The 19,578-nt window shown below is 29.7% G+C and overlaps 1 protein-coding gene across 1 annotated transcript; it reads right to left on the bottom strand.

The window, feature by feature from the left end:
• Positions 1 to 42: 42 nt before the first annotated feature.
• Positions 43 to 19,364, bottom strand: LOC119662684 (insulin-like growth factor-binding protein complex acid labile subunit). Its single transcript, XM_038072373.1, has 4 exons — positions 18,450 to 19,364; positions 3,730 to 4,320; positions 3,445 to 3,639; positions 43 to 186 (listed from the first exon to the last, which is right to left on the bottom strand). The coding sequence occupies exons 1-4, from the start codon at positions 19,344 to 19,346 to the stop codon at positions 76 to 78; spliced, it is 1,794 nt and encodes a 597-aa protein (XP_037928301.1). The 5' UTR covers positions 19,347 to 19,364; the 3' UTR covers positions 43 to 75.
• Positions 19,365 to 19,578: the final 214 nt, after the last annotated feature.

Raw genomic sequence — 19,578 nt, 5'->3', positions numbered from 1 at the left:
AAAATGCTTTTTATACTAAAAGTAATAAATTGTGAATACAAAATTAACATTAAATTTAAAAAACTGAGATACATTTTAAATTTGCCGCATATTCCGTTGTTCCTTATCGTATGTCTCTAATTCTAGATCAGGTTGAAAAGTTCGCACAGACTCCCCTAGCGCTAAGGCTTCAGGACGTAATTGAGGCTATAGAAAATAACAAAAATATTTAACTATGAATAAAATTAATTGATTGAATTGTATAAATAAATAATAAATAGAAAATTAAGTAGAATATAAAAATTTGTTGAGTTCAAGGTTTGACTTCTTGAAGCTTACGAGTTTCTTAAATTCGATTTATACATACATTTATTATATATATGACATTTGCAATGATCTGGACCTAGTATAGAGTATTTAATGTTGTACAAATAATCTTCTATTCGTAATAAGTTACCCTAATTGAATATAACAAATTTGAAACAGATTGCTTTAAAATATATGTTACTTATGTACTCTCAGATGTACTCCCGATTTGTTAACTGAATAACTACAAGTACTCATAGCATTAAACTATATGGTATATATATTATATACTATATAAATACTATACATATATATACTATATATACAATAAATTTTACATATAGTACTACTATATGCTATACTATATGTTATATCATATACTATAATATATACTATATATATTTACTATATACACATCCTAAAAAATGACACACATACTTAAATAATGAAACGGAAAAATTTAAGACTTTAATGAATTTAAGCCAAAATAATGTTCTAGATTATCGATCTGGAATATAAAATCATTTAAAAGCAATAACCAAGAATTGAATACTGACGATTCCACCATTAGACGATTCCATATTCAGGATGAAAATGTCCCCTAACACAATAATTTTAAAAATGGTCATAAGGTAAAGGTGCAAGATACAAATAATGCAAAATATCGAGAGGATTTCAAGTATTTTCGCATATATATACAGCTATTGACAAATTTGATATATAATTTCTTAAACATATAGAAATTAATTAAATTAATGAAATTATTAAATATTTTTTTTATTTTTTATTATTTAATGAAATTTGATTTTAACTTCAGTTATGTCGGAAGTAATAATTTTATTTAATAGAAACTAGTATATTTGGTGCAGAAGTTTCAAAAAGTAGTGAATTACAGTAACAAAAATTATTTTTATGTTATTTTAACTTTTGGTTAACCAAACAACTGTTTCGAGTATTGCCAAATATTCATCATCACTGCTCTTGAAATTACATCTTATATTTAATTATTTCATAAAGAGACTTTTTTCGAACAGTAGTGAACTACAACAACAAAAGTTTATTTTATATTTTTTTTTTATTAATTGAATTTTTGACTGACCATACAACTGTTTCAAGTATTGCCAAATATCCATCATCGGTGGTCTTGAAAATATTTCTTATATTTAATTATATATAAATAATTCTCTTGCAAGCACCCAGGGTTGAACTCGTGCCCTGTCAAATTTGATGCTCAGTGTCAGTGGTCATTAGCCAATTGATTCAAAGCTGACTTCACTTGTACATTCGATTTTCTAGCTTTTTTATTAATTTGCTGTGAAAGTTTTTTTTTAACAAATTCACTTGGTGTGTTATATTAGAAGAACATCATTGACCAGCTGTAGAGGCATTATTTATTGGGTGGTTTCATTTCTTTCTTTTGCATATAACTTAATCGAGGAGCGTAATACGGAGAAAGTCAAGCCTATGTTATTCTACGATTCGTACAATCGAAACTGCAAATTGTATATATTTATAATAAATAAAATATCTCATTTAAATGTATTTTATCAGACAGGTATAATATAGATATATATATATATATATATATATTGTTGTGCATAGAACCTAATCCAGGAACATAATATGGAGAAAGTCAAGCTGATGTTACTCTACGATTCGTACAATCGACACTCGGAAATTGAATATATTTATAATAAATAGAATATCTCTTATTTAATAATTATAAAAATTTATTTTATTATTAGACAGATATAAATATTTAGAAATAATATAATAATAATTTTTGTTGCAACAGTAAGACCTAAAGTTGAAGTTTAAACTGAAGAGAAACAGAAGTTCTAATATTCTAATAGTATAAAATTAGTGATATAAAAGTATTAGCAATAGTTCTCCTAGTAGATTGAAAGTTTGGTCAGAAAGTCAGTTAATCGTATTCGAAACAAATTACTGCAAATTTATATACGATATATACAACATATCACTTCCATATTGTTTTAAAACGGAAGTGATTTTAACTTCGGGAGGTTATTTTCTGTTCCTTGAAATGAAAAACATTATATCGTTCGTTTTCAATAAATACTGGGATATACTGGGATTAAAAAGAAACTTTAACGTAAAGAAAGATGTAGTCATAAAAGTCTATATCTCAAAAAGAATTTGTTCAAACATAAGATTTCATAAAGAATATAGGATTAGAAATCACAGCACAGGACATCTTGATCGATTGGGTACTTTATTTCGTTGGAAAATAAATTGAGAATGGAATATATTTGTTAATAAACATTATTATGTGTTCAATTCATTGAAGTCTAAGTAAATTTCAAAGCTTATTTTAAATTAAAGTCTAAAGTCTGCTTACTGAAAGCCACTGCCTTACAAAAATATGTAATAGGTAGAATAAATTTTTTTGTTAATAAAAGCTTCTGTTTGTCAACTAATACTATTGAAGACTATTGAGGTCTATGGAAGAACTGAAGAATATATATAAAGATAGATTTTGTTCTTAATTATAAGATTCATGGTATGTCATTGCGTTATTGTATAGAGGTTTTTGTAATACTTAACTAGTTCGATATCCATATATAGACGGAACTATAGTTTATATGAGAATATAACAGTGCATAATATTGTGTTTCTTGTGTTGAGTAATAAATTCGAAGTTAGACAATTCGAAGTTAGTTTCTTGAAAATATCAGCTAAGAATATGAAAGGGCCTTTATGCAACATTGCACAAAGCCAGGTTCTGAGCAGACTTTTCAAAGTACCAAGGTACATTAGGACAAATGACATCTTCAGAGACCTTAAAATTTATCCCATCAAAAAATACATAAAGGATAGAGCCCTGATATTATTTGCGAAAACTGACAAACTTACCAACATCGCGTTAACAAATCTTAGAATGGTTACGGGCTCCTCGGGGAGATCTCGGCAGATCTGAGGTCAATTATTGCTTAGTCTGATGAAGTGATAAACAATAATCCAGTCAAGGCGTTTTTAAAATACCTCGAGTTAACAAAGAGTGAGAGTGCTTAAGTGCACTGGCTCAACTTACATAACTAATCACTTGTTTGTATAAAAAATTTTTATTAAAATCCGTAGCTTATGCTTTGATTAGTTCACACTTTCAAGATATGTAAAAATAATTCTATTACTTTTTACCATTTCTTTCCTTTTCAATAGCATTTTTTTGCGTTCCTTTCGGTCCAAGTAGCGTCGAGCAACGCGCAATATAGAAAATGCTATAGCTATTGAGATGAGCATCCATATAATCACTGAACGTGAGTCAAATTTATCAAGCCGTACGCGTGGCCAGAGCAGCGCTGGTGGTGTGGGTTTGATAACTTTATTGTTTAACTAGAGAGAGAGAAAAGGAAAATTTTATTAGAGTTAAAGATAATATCATTATGTTATTTAAGCAAAAAATGTACTTTCTCCAAAACTTACTCCGCATTCGGAATCGCTTGATCTGCAATCAAGTGCACAGCCTGCATTGAGAACGATTATATTACGTTGTGTCATTTCATCGTGGCAGTCTATGCCGCTCACGTTCAGCATTGCAGTACTCCATGTTGTTGCCACTGAATAGCTATGGTCGAAGTGTATAGTTGGTGGCATTCTTAGCAATTCCTGGATGAGCCATTTGCAACTCCAAACATTTCCTGCTAGTCCCACGCGATGAAAGTCCGTCAACGCTGACAGGTTCAGCATACTGAAGCGATTGTCACTTAAATTCAATTCTAATGCGGTTCGATTTAAATCAGTAGCCAAGTTTTTAATGAATGCATCCGTATGAAGTTGATTCTTTGACAAATCGACCGTACTGAGGAATGGTACAGTTGCTAAGAGTGTAGCATCGATTTCCTGCAGTGCGTTACGTGACAAATTGATGTGTTGCAGTAATTTCGTGCCATTAAAAATATCCGCGGGCAGACGTGTTACGTTGTTGCCTGAAATGTCGATGTGCAGTAGATTCGTTAGCTCATGGAAGCTACGTGCTTCGATATCTTCTATGAAATTGTGACTGATGTTTAATATCTGTACGAAATAGTTAGAGATTTGATAGTATTAATATTGTTTATTAAGTTAAACCTATGCTTCTCACAACAACGTTTTGAGGTTACGCACTAGTAAAAGCAAAAAAAATTAAGTTTTTTTATTGCCAATTAGCAATACTTTTACAACGGGGACCTAAAATCCTCTGGGGACTTAATTACATTAGACAACGGATTCAAAAACCTAACATATGGATATTGATTTTAGTTTAATAGTACTAAAACTCAAGGAGCGTCGAAATATAGACTATAGAAATATTAAACAAATGTTGAATTTTGATTTATGAAATAAAAAAAAAAATAAACTAAAAAGAGTAACCTGTACCTGAATATAAAATATATAAAATATATTATTATAAAATAAGTTCGAGAAACAAATTTAAAATTGAATAATCCATACTAAACTTTATCTGTAATATTATATCTAGTCTAGTGATTAATATGTGATTAAATTAATTAAATCTGACGTTTTTGTTCTCGTTAACTGTCATACGAGGTCTTCTGTTTGAAGGAGTGATCAAGCTTCTGTGTTGCAGTGAACTTCAAGCTCTTTTTAAGGGTCTTCAGGCTTAAGAGTGATTATTACAGCAACAGTCGAAATATTCAAGTCACGATAAATGTGTCGTGTTTTGATATCGTTTGATTATCTGCCTATTTGACTCAAACCTTGGACCACAGAGTTGAGATCCATAGGCTTAAACATCATAGCCTAAAACATAGGCTATGAAACATCAGTCGTATATACATTACTAGAAAAATTTCCTTATGTAATGCAAGTTAAAATTAATTTCTGTGTTTTTTTTTTTGGAAGTGTGCCATTAAAGACTACAACTGCAAATTAGTCAAAAATACAGATTGTTTCAAATTAATGTCCACATCGAATATGGTGTATCTGAGGACCATAAAGATTAATATTATCCACTGATAACGCAAATGGGGCTGAGAACATGCTCTCAAAAAACCGAATAACAACATTGCACAACAAGGTGGATCCCACAATGTCTTCAACATCCTCCTGCTCTAGTCATAATACAAAAAAGAATAACACAGCTTAAAGAAAACTAATACTGAGAGTTTTCGTTCAGGAATCATTTTTATAACAAACTGCATTTGATCTATCTAGAAGTAGAAATAGATTAACATCAATAGACTCTGATTGGCATGAAGCTGGTATGAGCAAGGGAGTGTTGAAGACAATTCATGGGAAACTATTTGTAGCTGATTTTAAGGTAAAACATAGTAATGTGCCAATATCCTTTCCTGTCCAGATGGTACGCTAACTATTTGGATGATATCGGAGAGTTTGTGCAAATTTGTTGGAATATACAGTACTTTAGGAAGATATTTAGATGATATTAGAGAGTTTGTGCAAACTTTTTGATAAATACAGTATTTTGTTTGCTCCAAACGATCATAATAGAAATACAATATGAGATGGAAGAACAATAGGATACTTTCAAGAATTTAAAAGGCGTAGTTATAGAAAAGCAAAAATATTTATTATTAGTTTTGAGAATAATATTTTTTGTGGTTGAACATTTCCCACAAAAAATTCATTTCAAAACACTTGTTTCAGCAGAATAAGCAAAAGACCATCATATGAAAGGATATTTAATTCTCTCGAATGCATCGTTTTTAAAGATATTGACGGTTTCATGACTGTATGCTCATGTTTTCTTCTGGAACAGTATCCTTTCCACGAAGTTAAAGTATAACAAAAATAATCTACATAAGATAGTATTTAATCGTATACATTGTATCAAGGAACTATGGACTAAACTTTTTGGAATGAGGTAAGTAATAATTTATTGTTTCTCAAAATAAAATGTGATTGTAACTAATTAAAAAATGTAATAAAAAATTTTAAATATATTCTTTTCATACTTATCAGTAACTTATCAAACAGCCCTTCCTCACTGAGCAGAGAAGTACACAGAAATCAAAAAATGTGGTTTAACATGATAAAATCAATAATTATTTAACATAGTGTGTAGTCCGTCTGTAATTCATGTTGGCTGGTATAAAACATATAGAAATCAGTTAAATGGTTTTTTCATATAACGATATATAGATGTATATATGTTATATATAATTTTAATTAAATATATTTTTTAAAAACTAAATACTACAAAAATAATGCATATTTAGTTGGTGGGTACTAATTATTGAAAACACTTTCAACATTAAGTTTACATTGGCAGTGACAGGGCTTTTCTGTTAACTCTGCAACAACATAACATAAACGATAACATTTCTCTGTTATACATTTTCATCACAAACATAGAAAAAATGTGTAAATTTAAAATTTGTGCTTAGAAAGCAACAGGTGGAAAGTAATGGGGGCTTTCTACCTGTTGCTTTTGAATCTCTTATGCTATCTCTTATTATTGGCATATTAATAGAAAAGTATATAATAACCAAAAGAAAAGAAAATAATATTTAATAACAATTTCGTATGAATTTCTATAAGAGAATTTATAATGTCATGTAAAAACGCCACACCGCTAATGTATTTACACCAAATATAATATACGTGAACTTGGTTTACATATAGGTCTGATCCAGAAAAATGGGACGATGTCAAGTCGATTGTTTTAATTACATAGCTACAAGCTTCCTTAACACCATCTAAACCATAATAAAACATAAACAATGTAGTCAAATTAGTGGATTTCAGCAGATCGATGACGATGACGCACAGATTTGAAATAAAATGGGTATACCTACTGCTCAAAAAGTTTCCGGATTTTGTTGTTTGTTAACTACTCCTTAGGTAATAGACCTTTTTCAAAAATTTTTTGTTGTGTTGGTACACCCTTTCTTGACATATGGTACAAATTTGAGCCCCATCTGTCAATTAGTTTGTTCACAGCAGCTGTTAATGTGAGACTACCTCAAGTGCATTTAGCGATTTTTACTATGGAAAATTCTTGTTGTACGCGATTTTTTGACCAAACACCCAAACACGTCACCACTGTCATCGCTCAGGCACCATATTCGCCAGATCTGGATCCGTGCGATTTTTTCCTGTTCCCGAAACTCAAATTGCCTCTTCGTGGTAAGCGTTATGAGTCGATTGAATCGCGAAAAGAGAATTTGGCGAAGAAACTAAAAGCCATACCTGCACGGGCCTACGAAAAGTGTTTGGAAGATTGGGTTAAGCGTTGGCATATGTGTATCTCTTCAGAAGGAGTATATTTTGAAGAAGATAAAATAAATTTGCAATAAAATTTAAATTTGTGTGTTTTATTTACAAAATCTGGGTACTTTTTGAGTTGGAGGTGTAATGATATTTTTTGCATATTTATAGACTTTAACGCTGCATATGATTTAGTAAAGAAAGAATTTCGTAAGAAATGATAAAAGTTGGGACACCCAAAATATTATGAACGTCATAGTAATGATGATCTGTAAGAGTAAAATGATCTGTCATCCGAGTTTATTATTCATAAGGAACTGTGACTATAGGAAGTGATCTGGCATCCGAGTTTATTATTCACAATATACTGACAGTATATGCCACGTGGTCATGTTTATTATTCAATAGAGTGCTTAAGAAAGCGATATGTGAATAGAACTAATAGAAAAATATTCAATAGGTTATCAGAAGTACCTATCTACTGTGAAAGTTGATATTATGTCTATAAGATGAGAGTAATATACATAACTGAAAAATGTGAACCAAGGTACTATCTACAATGAAACGACGAACCTTAACAATAGACGAAATTCAAATAGTATTTTACATTTTCGTGATAGTGAGGCTTTTCAAATGCTTAGAATTTAAAACAAATTGAAGTACGTAAAAACGATTGTTAATTAATTTACTATTAATATTTACTTAAGATTAATACTTGCGTTTAATACTTCATAAAAATTTTTTTATATGTAAGGCTAATGGTTGTTGTGTGAAATTTTCAATTAAATTCCTTTATGGCACATAGTCGGCTTTTAATACTCATACTCGTAAAGCAGTAACCATTTATCATTTAAAATTTCATTGTAAACATTTCCGATGTTGATGAAGAGGAGTTTTCCTAATTTTCAAACAATTTTCATTTAAATAATGCGGCCATTTTGTTATTTGTGCAACAGTTACAGGCAAAATCGTTTTTAATTCATTCAATTATGGCGTTTAACAGTTCAGCACTTTAGGCGCAATGAGTCAATGGGAAAATTGCCAAAGAACGAAATGCATTTTCCGATATTTTGTGTGTTCGGATAAATATTGAATTCTGCAAATATTTGAGAGGGAAAAATAACTTTCATTGTTTGCTTTAAGGTTTTAAAGCCTTAATATACCCAACAATATAATGATGGAGGCAGAAAAAAGGAAATATTTCAATTATGAAGAGATTTTACTTAAATGATTTTATATTTGCTAATTTTTGAAATATCCTGCGGTGCTATATCAATGCAATTGAACAGTTTTTCATGGTATTAAGGTATGCCCATTAGGCTTCCAACATAAAGGGATGAGGTTTTTAAGCAGATTAATATAATATCTTCTGCTCAAAAAGTACTCGGATTTTGTAAATAAAATACTCAAATTTAAATTTTATTCCAAATTTATTTTATCTCCTTCAAAATATTCTCCTTCTGAAGCGATACACATATGCCAACGCTTAACCCAATCTTCCATACACTTTTCGTAGGCCCGTGCAGGTATGGCTTTTAGTTCCTTCAGCGAGTTCTCTTTTACCGATTTAATCGACTCAAAACACTTACCACGAAGAGGCAGTTTGAGTTTCGGGAACAGGAAAAAGTCGCACGGATCCAGATCTGGCGAATATGGTGCCTGCCGTGTTTGGGTGTTTGGTCAAAAAATCGCGTACAACAAGAATTTTCCATAGTATAAGTCGCTAAATGCACTTGAGATAGTCTCACATTAACAGCTGCTGTGAACAAACTAATTGACAGGTGGCGCTCAAATTTGTACCATATGTCAAGAAAGGGTGTACCAACACAACAAAAAATTTTAAAAAAGGTCTATTACTTAAGGAGTAGTTAACAAACAACAAAATCCGGATACTTTTTGAGCAGAAGGTACTTATACTAGGCTATTGAAAATGTTTGTGGAGCGCCGCCTTTTTCTACAAGTGATATTAAAATACCAAATCCGTTTTAGTACAGACGATTAAAGTGTTATTTATTTAAGCGAACATATGTATTTTGTGTGAAATTATTTTTTATTAATTCAAATTACAAAAACTTGTGAAAATAATCAAAATATCAAAATCCATTCACTAGCTCGATATGGCCACCTTTTGCTTTGGCTATGGCCTTCAAACGAATGTGACCTTCTGGTAATGTGGCTCATTCCTGAATAATAGCTTTCTTCAGCGTACATATACTGACATATTTTACATTTGGCGAATTCGAAAACCATTTTGTGGGCGAAATGAAGTGTGGAACATTGGTTCACACGAGCTTCATGAGACCGAGACTGGTGCTGAGAGATGTTGGAACGTTCATGCTCTATGACCGAAATGTTTGCATGCCCACGGCTCTAAAGCAACTAAAGCAAAACATTTTCCCGATAATAACTCGCATTGACTTTGACAACAGATAAGATGAAAAGGATTCGTAAGCGTCAATAAGCGATCACAGCTGCCTATAACATTACTTGATGGAAACTTATTTCAGGTGACCACGACAGTGAACAGCTTCGCGTTCAGTTAAGTTAATACGATCATTTTGAGAGTTTATTAACTGCTCAATGGAAAAGAAGATTGCTTTCATCAGAGAACATGTTTGGAAAATCGCCACGCTTCTGGTTTGTGCAAGCGGAACAACTTCTTTGCTGTTTCGACTCTTACGTTTTGTTACTTTGGTGTAAGATCTTGTGTCTCTTGGAACTTGTAACGCTTTAACTTGAGCTCATTTTAGTATATGCGTCGGATGCTTCACTGGGATATTTTAAGTTCTTTGGTCATTATCCGTTTGATTACTATTACGACGTAGATTTCGTTTAAGTCGAGTCTTCACTATCCGAACCTTTTAAGGTCAGGTTGCAGTTTTTTTATGACTGATATTGTAATGATTTCTTTATATAAGTTGTCGGATTTTCTTCTTCGCAATTTTTTATAGAAATGAACTGAGCAGAAATGATAACATCTGTATTGTTTATTATATTTGAACAAGTCTTAAAATCAACGGACAGAAATTTAAAAAAAAAATATAATAGCATAGACTATTAAATTTTTTGGCATTCGAAATCTGTACCGAAATATAATATTTTAGATATTAATATGAAAAATAATGTCTATAAATATGAAATTTTAAAGCAAATTAATTATTTATTTGTGGATATGAGTGATATAATCTTTTAATGCATTAAGTATACAAAGCGTTTCGCAGTACATTCTCTTACGTCGGAGGGTAAATTCTCATTTGAAAATTCAAGGAATTTTTTATAAAGATTGTACCATTTGAATATTTTTAAAATTATCTGATGTTTATAAAAATTGGACTATAATACATTTTGTCTGAATGCTTCCAGATTTTCAAAACAAAACATGAAAACTCATTAGCTAATTAAGTTCCAAATTTTTGCCTTCAATCACGGTTGCCACTTGAAAATTTTTTTCTGTACCAAAATTGGTTTAAAAAGTTACCATTTCTGTAAAAAAAGGTCCAAAATTTTTTTGGACCTTTTTGTTTTCTCGTTCTGTGTTTTTTATAGTGTTATAAATGAACAAAATATAAAATAGTGCAAAGTTGCATTCATAAAAAAAATTAATTGGAAATATCCACAATAAAATTGGGTCGTCAAAAATGTACCAGTTTTTGAAAATCAGTACCAAACGAAAAAAAAAAAAAAAAAAAGGACCAATTTTGGTACTAAAGTACCATAAGTGGCAACCGTGCCTTCAATCACACATACGCTTCTCGTAGGGTAATTGAGATATGAGTAGGGACACAACTATACTAAAATTCCTTAACATAATTTACTTTTACAGCTATTTCGAACTATTTTTGACGAAATATTAATTTTAGTATTGCGAACATAAATATTCGTTGAGTTGCCAAAAATGTATTTACTATCACTATAGTGTTATATTGTGGAACCAAATTAATAGAGTTTCCAAATTTGTATTATTAATTATTAGAATAATGTGCTCTAAGAAGGAAGTCCAGTAAATAGAGCTAAAGATTATAAATCTATAATAAATCAAATCGGAATACAGGTTACGGCGTTTTATTTCTAATCAAATACAATATTTTATATATTAAATAACATTGCTATGAAGGATACTCATGGCTTTATATAGAACATTCTCAAACAAAAAAACTATGTACTAGCACTGTAATGCTATGTTGTGGCACCAAATTGATAAAGTTTCTATGATAAAATTTTTAAAGCTCTAGACACTTTAAACCAAATGAATCAATTATCTGAGCCTTTTATAGTGGACACCATTTTTCTTTTTTGGTGCCTTTGTCTTTGAGAAACATTTAAAAAATTTTATGTTATTAAAAATTTCAAATAATTTATTTTTTTATAACTAAATATTTTTAATAATAATTTGTTATGTAGTCCTATGTGAAAAATTATAAGTCAACATAAAAGAACAAAATAAATATTCAGGGCATGACCTCGAGCTTCCATGAGCACTCCTCGCAGCTCCTCTTCTCACCACTTGTGTTTCTTTGATGGCGCACCTGACCATCAGTACTCGGACCAGATCACATTATTTTTTTTATTGCCCTTTTTTCTTTTTTATATTTTTTTTAATATATATATATATGATTTGTTTATTATATATGTATTATTTACTGATTTATTTTTAATGTTATTATTTCTATTACTAAAAATTGGCAATGTGCTTTTATACATTTTTTGTTTTGAGCAGAAGATGCAACGAAAGCTTTATGCAAATTAGGATTTGGGAAAAGTAAATCTGCCAGAGCCAATGCATTATATTAATGAAAATAGTCTACATAAAATTAATTCATAAAAGGAAAAGTGATGCCAATCTTTTGGAAATTTCGTGATGTGCATAAAGAAAGGAAAACTGTTTTAACTGGTAGTTTTGGAGAACGGTCTCGAAAACGGGAAAAGATTAAGGTATAAAAGAAGACAGTTAGCAGAAAAGTGATGGTTTTTTAGTCAGTCATAGTAGGAGTTGCAAGTCTCGAGAAGTGTTGAAAATATTGATACACATATATATGAAAAACTAGTTTATTTCTGGATTACTGATCAAATTCAAAAAAAAAAGGATCCTTGAAGCTGCAGATCTAATTTCAGGAACGGTACAAAAATAACAGATTTTTCAAAGAAAAAAAAACAGAAAACTATATATGATTAAGGACGTGTTATTTTAATAGGCATCATCCATGTTTCCGTTACGGTGATCATTTCTTAAAATTTTTAAATTTATTAATTTTTTTTTTATTATCATGTTTAAAATAAATTTAATTAAGAATTGTGATTTGTAAATTTATAAAATTGATCATTTATTTTTTTTTAAGTAGAAGAAAACAAAAATAATGCCATAAAAATTTACGGGACTACCGCGAACGAGTGATACGTTCTTTTTATACACTATATTATGTTGAGGCTGGTTGAGTCAGTGTACTTGAGCACTTTTACTCTTTCTTAACTTGAGGTTTCTTCAAAAACCCTCTTTGCACCTTGACTAGTTTATCGTTTATCACTTCATCAGACTAAGCAATAATTGACCTCAGATCTGCATACCTCCCCGAGCAGCCTGTAACCATTCTGAGATTTGATAACGCGGTGTTGGTAAGTCTGTCAGATTTCGCAAATAATTTCAGGGCTCTATCCTTTATGAATTTTTTTGATGGGATCAATCTTGAAGTCCCTGAGGATGTCATTCGTCTTAATGGTACCATGGTACTTTGAAAACTCTTCTCAGAGCCCGGTTTTGTGCAATTTCTAGGTGGTGATTAGTACTGTTTGAAGCTTTGCTCAACGCTACACAACTATATAAAAGTGACGGACGAATTATTTGGTTATATATTAGTTTCCTGTTCTTAGCATTGAGATTTTCATTATATCTATATATTAGATACATAACATACATTATAAATTTTTTTCATATTTTTTTTTGTATATAATATTACACATAAAAATATAAAAATGATTGTAAATATTTCATATTTTTTTTATATATTATAAAAAGAAATGGTTATTCATTTTATTTTGGAAAAAAAAAATTACATAAAAATTTTATTTAGGTGCAATGGCAGCTGAGGTGACGTCATTTCAGCGGCAAAGAAAGTGCATTCTACGATTACATTTTATTTATTTGCTTTATGGGTCTGTCTTTTTTTTTTTTCATTTTTTTTAGATGTTTTGTAAGAAATTTTTTTTGTTTATTTACAATACAGAAAAATCTGACTAACGATGTGTCTCACTCGTCAGAGTTATGTTTTTTTACAGCATTATTTACCTTATATATCTTAAAGAAAAAACAAAAAGCATTGTAAAATAAAAAAAAAACTAATTATTTATTTTGAGTTTCTGTAAGCTTCAAGAAAAATTTTATAGAATAATTTGGTATATTTATATATATATTTATATATATATTTATATATATATTTTATATATTAAATAAATCATCAACAAAGTTTGAATTTGAAAACAAATATGAAAGGCTGATTAATTTTTTGTTATTATATATATTACAAAAAAAAAATGAAACCAGAAAAAAAATAACTGCTTAAAGGGAAGTATCTTTGACTAAAAGGGGTGGTACAACTAGCACGACCGCATAAGTCTTCTGGGATAGAGCTATTAATTTTAGTTTTTGTTGTTTCGCTTTTAATTTTTCTTTTAAATTACTTAATAAAATCGTAAGATATATACTAACAAGATATATTTTTAAGCATGGGTCAACTATGCAATTTGGAACACGTACTGCCAGACATCTTACCGGACTTTCCTAACTGAGTAGGAGAAACGGAAGGTCAGGCTGGTCAGGACGCTGTGGTAGACTAGGAAGTATAGCAAAAAATTTTACAGGTAATGAGTCTTGCGGATGCAGTTAAAGGAAAAATCTGCATGATGAACAAGAAATCCTTCTATACCAATTCAGTCTATTGTATCTTGTGTGATTCAAACCGTTGTGTACAATCACATTTCGATAATGTTTGACCAAATGTTGTTGAGGTTTAGAATAGAACCTTGGTTTTAGGAAAGAAAATAAAAAGATATTTAAATATATGAAGTTAAAAATTTTTTTTTGGGAACTATATTGAAATTGTAAATTTCTTAAATATTTTGCTTTGTATAATATAAAGAATTAAATGAAGTGAAGAAATGTAGGTTTGTTAGGTAAAGCTGAGCACTTTGATTTGTAGAAGTAATAGAAAAAATTGTATTTTGAAATATGAAATCATCGACCGAAAATATACCATTTTAGAAAGCTCTCTTTATGGTCCATGAGATACACGAAAAAATAACTAAATTGGCAATATGAAGTTTAGGAGACAATGGTTGTAGATATTTTTACTAACGTGACGATGGTCAGATACTATACTTTTTTATTGGTAAAAAAATGGTACGATTATTTTTTTTTTGACGTCTGTAGCGATTACACAGTTGTCAAGAACCCCACCCTAAAACCGGCGACCATACCGAACTAGCCACCGCGCCATTAGCGGCTTCTGAGAGTGCTGAACTACCAATAAACAAACACAACAAATTTCGTTTTTTACAGGCTAATTGGACAACAGTTAAATAATACATTTTTAAAAAATTTTTTGTTGTTCAAAAGATTTTATTCAAACTTATATTCGACTATATTCGATACTCGTCATCAGGGTACAATATCATGTAGCAATATTTTAGTATAAATCATAAAAAAGATTCAAATAAAATCAAATTTTTTCAAAAGCGCATTATTAAACTATTGACCAATTAGCCTGTTAAAAAACAAAATTTTTATTAATAATATTTCGTCATTAAAAAAATAAATTACTTGAAATTTTAAATAACATAAAACTTCTTAAATGTTTTTCAAAGACAAAGGCACCAAAAAAGAAAAATGGTGTCCACTATAAAAGGCTCAGATAATTGATTCATTTGGTTTAAAATGTCTAGGGTTTTTAAAAATTTTATCATAGAAACTTTATCAATTTGGTGCCACAACATAGCATTACAGTGCTAGTACACAGTTTTTTTGTTTGAGAATGTTCTATATAAAGCGATGAGTATCCTTCATAGCAATGTTATTTAATATATAAAATATTGTATTTGATTAGAAATAAAACGCCGTAACCTGTATTCCGATTTGATTTATTATAGATTTATAATCTTTAGCTCTATTTACTGAACTTCCTTCTTAGAGCACATTATTCTAATAACTAATAACACAAATTTGGAAACTCTATTAATTTGGTTCCACAATATAACACTATAGTGATAGTAAATACTTTTTTGGCAACTCAACGAATATTTATGTTCGCAATACTAAAATTAATATTTCCTCAAGAATAGTTCGAAATAGCTGTAAAAGTAAATTATGTTAAGGAATTTTAGTATAGTTGTGTACCTATTTATATCTCAATTACCCTACGAGAAGTGTACGTGTGATTGAGTCAAATTCTCAAAGCGTTATATTGCTTCGATGGAATTCGATGGAATCTACTTTGAAGGCAATAATTTGGAACTTAATTAGCTAATAAGTTTTCATGTTTTGTTTTGAGAATCTGAAAGCTTTCAGACAAAATGTATTATAGTCCAATTTTTATAAACATCAGATATTTTTAAAAAACTTCAAATGTTACAATCTTCATAAAAATTTCTTTCAATTTTGGAATTGGAATTTATCCTCTGACGTTAGAGAATGTAGTGCGAAACGCTTTGTATATTTAATAGACTAAAAGATTATATCACTCATATCCACAAATAAATAATTGATTTGCTTTAAAATTTCATATGTATAGACATTATTTTTCATATTAATATCTAAAATATTATATATCGGTACAGATTTCGCATGCCAAAAAATTTAATAGTCTATGTTAGTATTTTTTTTTTTAATTTCTGTCCGTTGATTTTTAGACTTATTCAAATATAATAAACAATACAGATGTTATCATTTCTGCTCAGTTCATTTCCATAACAAATTGCGAAGGAGATAATCCAACGACTTGTATACAGAAATCAATACAATATCAGTCATATTGTCTCCGAATAACACTAAAATTCATTCGTTGCTTTGTAAAAATCAGTAGTGTTGCATGATGAATTAAACGGGTTTAGGCGATTGAAGTGTTACCAACTGCACTCAGGTATATCTGTAAAACGAAATTGCCAACTACGTAAAATTCTTACGAATGACAATTATTTATTTATCGAAATGAAATGGAAAGATAATGGTCTGATTGCTTTATATTTGGCTGGGAAATCACAATCACAACCAGATATTGTTCGTGAACTCAGAAACCTCAAAGTGGGTAAAATGTACCAGAAATAATTACTTCAAAAGACCAATTTTTTGTTGTTCAAAAGATATTATTTGAACCGATATTTCGACTATATTCTATAGTCATCATCAGGGTACAATATAATGTTAATATAATGTAACAGTATGTTGGTATGAATCATAATGATTTATTATTTAAATAAAATGTTTTCAAAAATAAAAAAAAAAATTTTTAATTTTGTCTTTTTCTTTATAATTCAAAGTTTTAAAAAACCGATCTCAACATATTAAAATGTGTGTCTAATTTGAGAAACTAAAGAGTTTTAAGGGATACCATAAAAATAAAATAATGTAATTTTAACAAAACTTATCAATTATGGTAGATCACAAACATGTCGCTCACATATATTAGCCACGGGCCGCATATGGCACGTGGGCTGCGTTTTGGACAGCCCTGTAATAGAACATAGTCGAAATATTGGGTCAAATTAATTATTTACTAATTAGCCCGTTTAAAAGCAAAATTGTTAAAACTGTTAATTGAAAACAGCTGTTTTCTGCACAACAGAAAAAATCACATCTTAATTTAACACTTAACTTTCCGATGTTTTAACTGTTATAACTTTTCTAAATACTACCATAAATTGGGTTAACCTATTCAAAATATGTGTTTGCGGTAGTTACCAGTTCACTTTTTGATGATAAAATTTTCCTCCAATTTAAATTTTTTACTTTAGAAATATAAAATAATCTCTAGGGTACCAGATTCATTAAACAAAGACGATGTTTTATCAATTTGAAAGACAATATACTATTTTTAGCAGTGAGGACTGTCGTGAGCTTTTGCGACCCTTTTCTCAGAAATTATTATATGCGATTATTAATCATAAAATGGGAGTGCACGGCACTGATGCACAAACGGAAGAAATACCTAAGAGGGTATTTCATAGATCAAAAGGATTCAAGATCAGGAAAGATGCACTCTAGACTGTCCTTCATTAAAGAAATCGGATTTGGAGAAACACTTTAATTTGAGTAAGGGGCATTATAGGGCTTTTAGGTCACAGTGCACCACCCCTTTTTCATATAATAATAATATCATGAAATGCTTCAGTTATTGCAGGATCCTCTTTAAGATAGTTAATAAATAATGCCTTTTATTGATAAATGTGAATCAATGGAACTTATGACAAAAAAGAATTAAAATAATTAGTTTATTATTGAATTTTTATTTTATAGTATATTATTAACTGGCTCGTGATATTCAAATTTTCTTACCATAAATTAAATTATGATCATAAATTATCATAAATTATTTTAATTTTATTTTATTTTTAAAAGACATTTTATTTTTAACTGCACTAAGCCTATTAAGCCTATTAAAATCATGAACTTATATTTTTTAATATAAATTTATTTTTAATTTATTATTTATTTATTATTTATTTATATTTATTTTTAATAAAATATACTTTTAACATTTAGTTTCAAGTATGAGGTCACTTTTCTAAAAAATTGCATCCCTTAACTAATTTTAAATTATTCCAACATTTTTTTAATGAATTTAATTACCGAGTAATTAACTCGTTATAATTCGATATATGTAAAATGCTATTTAATTTATAATATATTGTATATATCTCATGATACATGAATAAATTTCTTAGAAGGCCAAAATTTGAAACTGAAATTGTAAAATAGATTTATTATTTACCTGAAGTGACTCTAGTCCGGCAAAAGTGTCAGCGGAGATGTGTATTAAACGATTATAGCTCATATCTAAGCTAATCAATTCATAGTCCTTTGAGAATGTTAAGCTTTCCAATGAATCGATTCCATTGTATGATAAATTCAAATGAACCAAATGCACCAAATTCTTCACAGTCATAAAATCCAAATTCCTTAGCTTGTTGCCCTCTAAACGCAGCGAACGCAAATGGGTGTTGCTTGAAAAGGAATCACCTTCGATATCTTCGATTTCATTGAAATGCAACGATAAATGCGTTAATCGGTGCATGCCATGAAAGTTACGTGCATCGATCGCTTTTAAATGATTTCTTCCCAAATTCAAGTATTTTAAATGGGGCATCCAGCGAAATATTCCATCATCAATATCCGTTAACAGATTTACGGCTAGATTCAAACGTTGCAAATTTGGATAACGATAAAAGCTCTTCAATGTCAATTTGGAAATTGCATTGCGGCGCAAATCAAGCGAAATGAGTGCATTCATTTGTTCCATGGACCAGGATTTTAATTCCGTTATGTTGTTGCGTGCCAAGGATAAACTTTTCAATTGCCGCAAGCCATGCAGCGCATAGTCCTCCAGCGCGGTGAGTTTGCTGTCAGTAATCTCCAACGATGTTAAGTTGTGGAAACGTATAAAGAAAGCATTTTCCAGTTCGCTGATATTACAGTACATTACATTCAAATCAGTTATGACAGGCATATTGGGTATTTGGAGTACATGCTCCTTGGTGCAGTTGTTAAGTGTGTAAGTGGTTAAGGTTGCATCTACAGCTGGTGCTGCTGGTATGCCATAGGTGTGTGTTGCGGTTTTAAAAAGTATTATTAAAAATATTTGCAGCTTTAATTTTAGTTCTTCCATCATAATTTTCTTTATTAATTTGAATTTTAATTTATTTCGTCCCATGAAAATGATTTCTTTATATAGCTTGTGCTATTTAGCTTTAATTATATATACATATAAAATGCTGTTTTTTTATTTTTATTTTAGTTTCAGTTTGAGTTTTAGTTTTTAGTTTTTGGTTTTTAAATTATTGTAAAAATTTTTAATATTTTAATTTAATCACATTTGCGTGGTAGTTATTTCATCGAAGACA

Source organism: Teleopsis dalmanni, chromosome X (assembly GCF_002237135.1).
Source record: "Teleopsis dalmanni isolate 2A chromosome X, ASM223713v2, whole genome shotgun sequence".
Taxonomy (NCBI): domain Eukaryota; kingdom Metazoa; phylum Arthropoda; class Insecta; order Diptera; family Diopsidae; genus Teleopsis; species Teleopsis dalmanni.
This window is presented reverse-complemented; position numbering and strand designations above follow the sequence as displayed.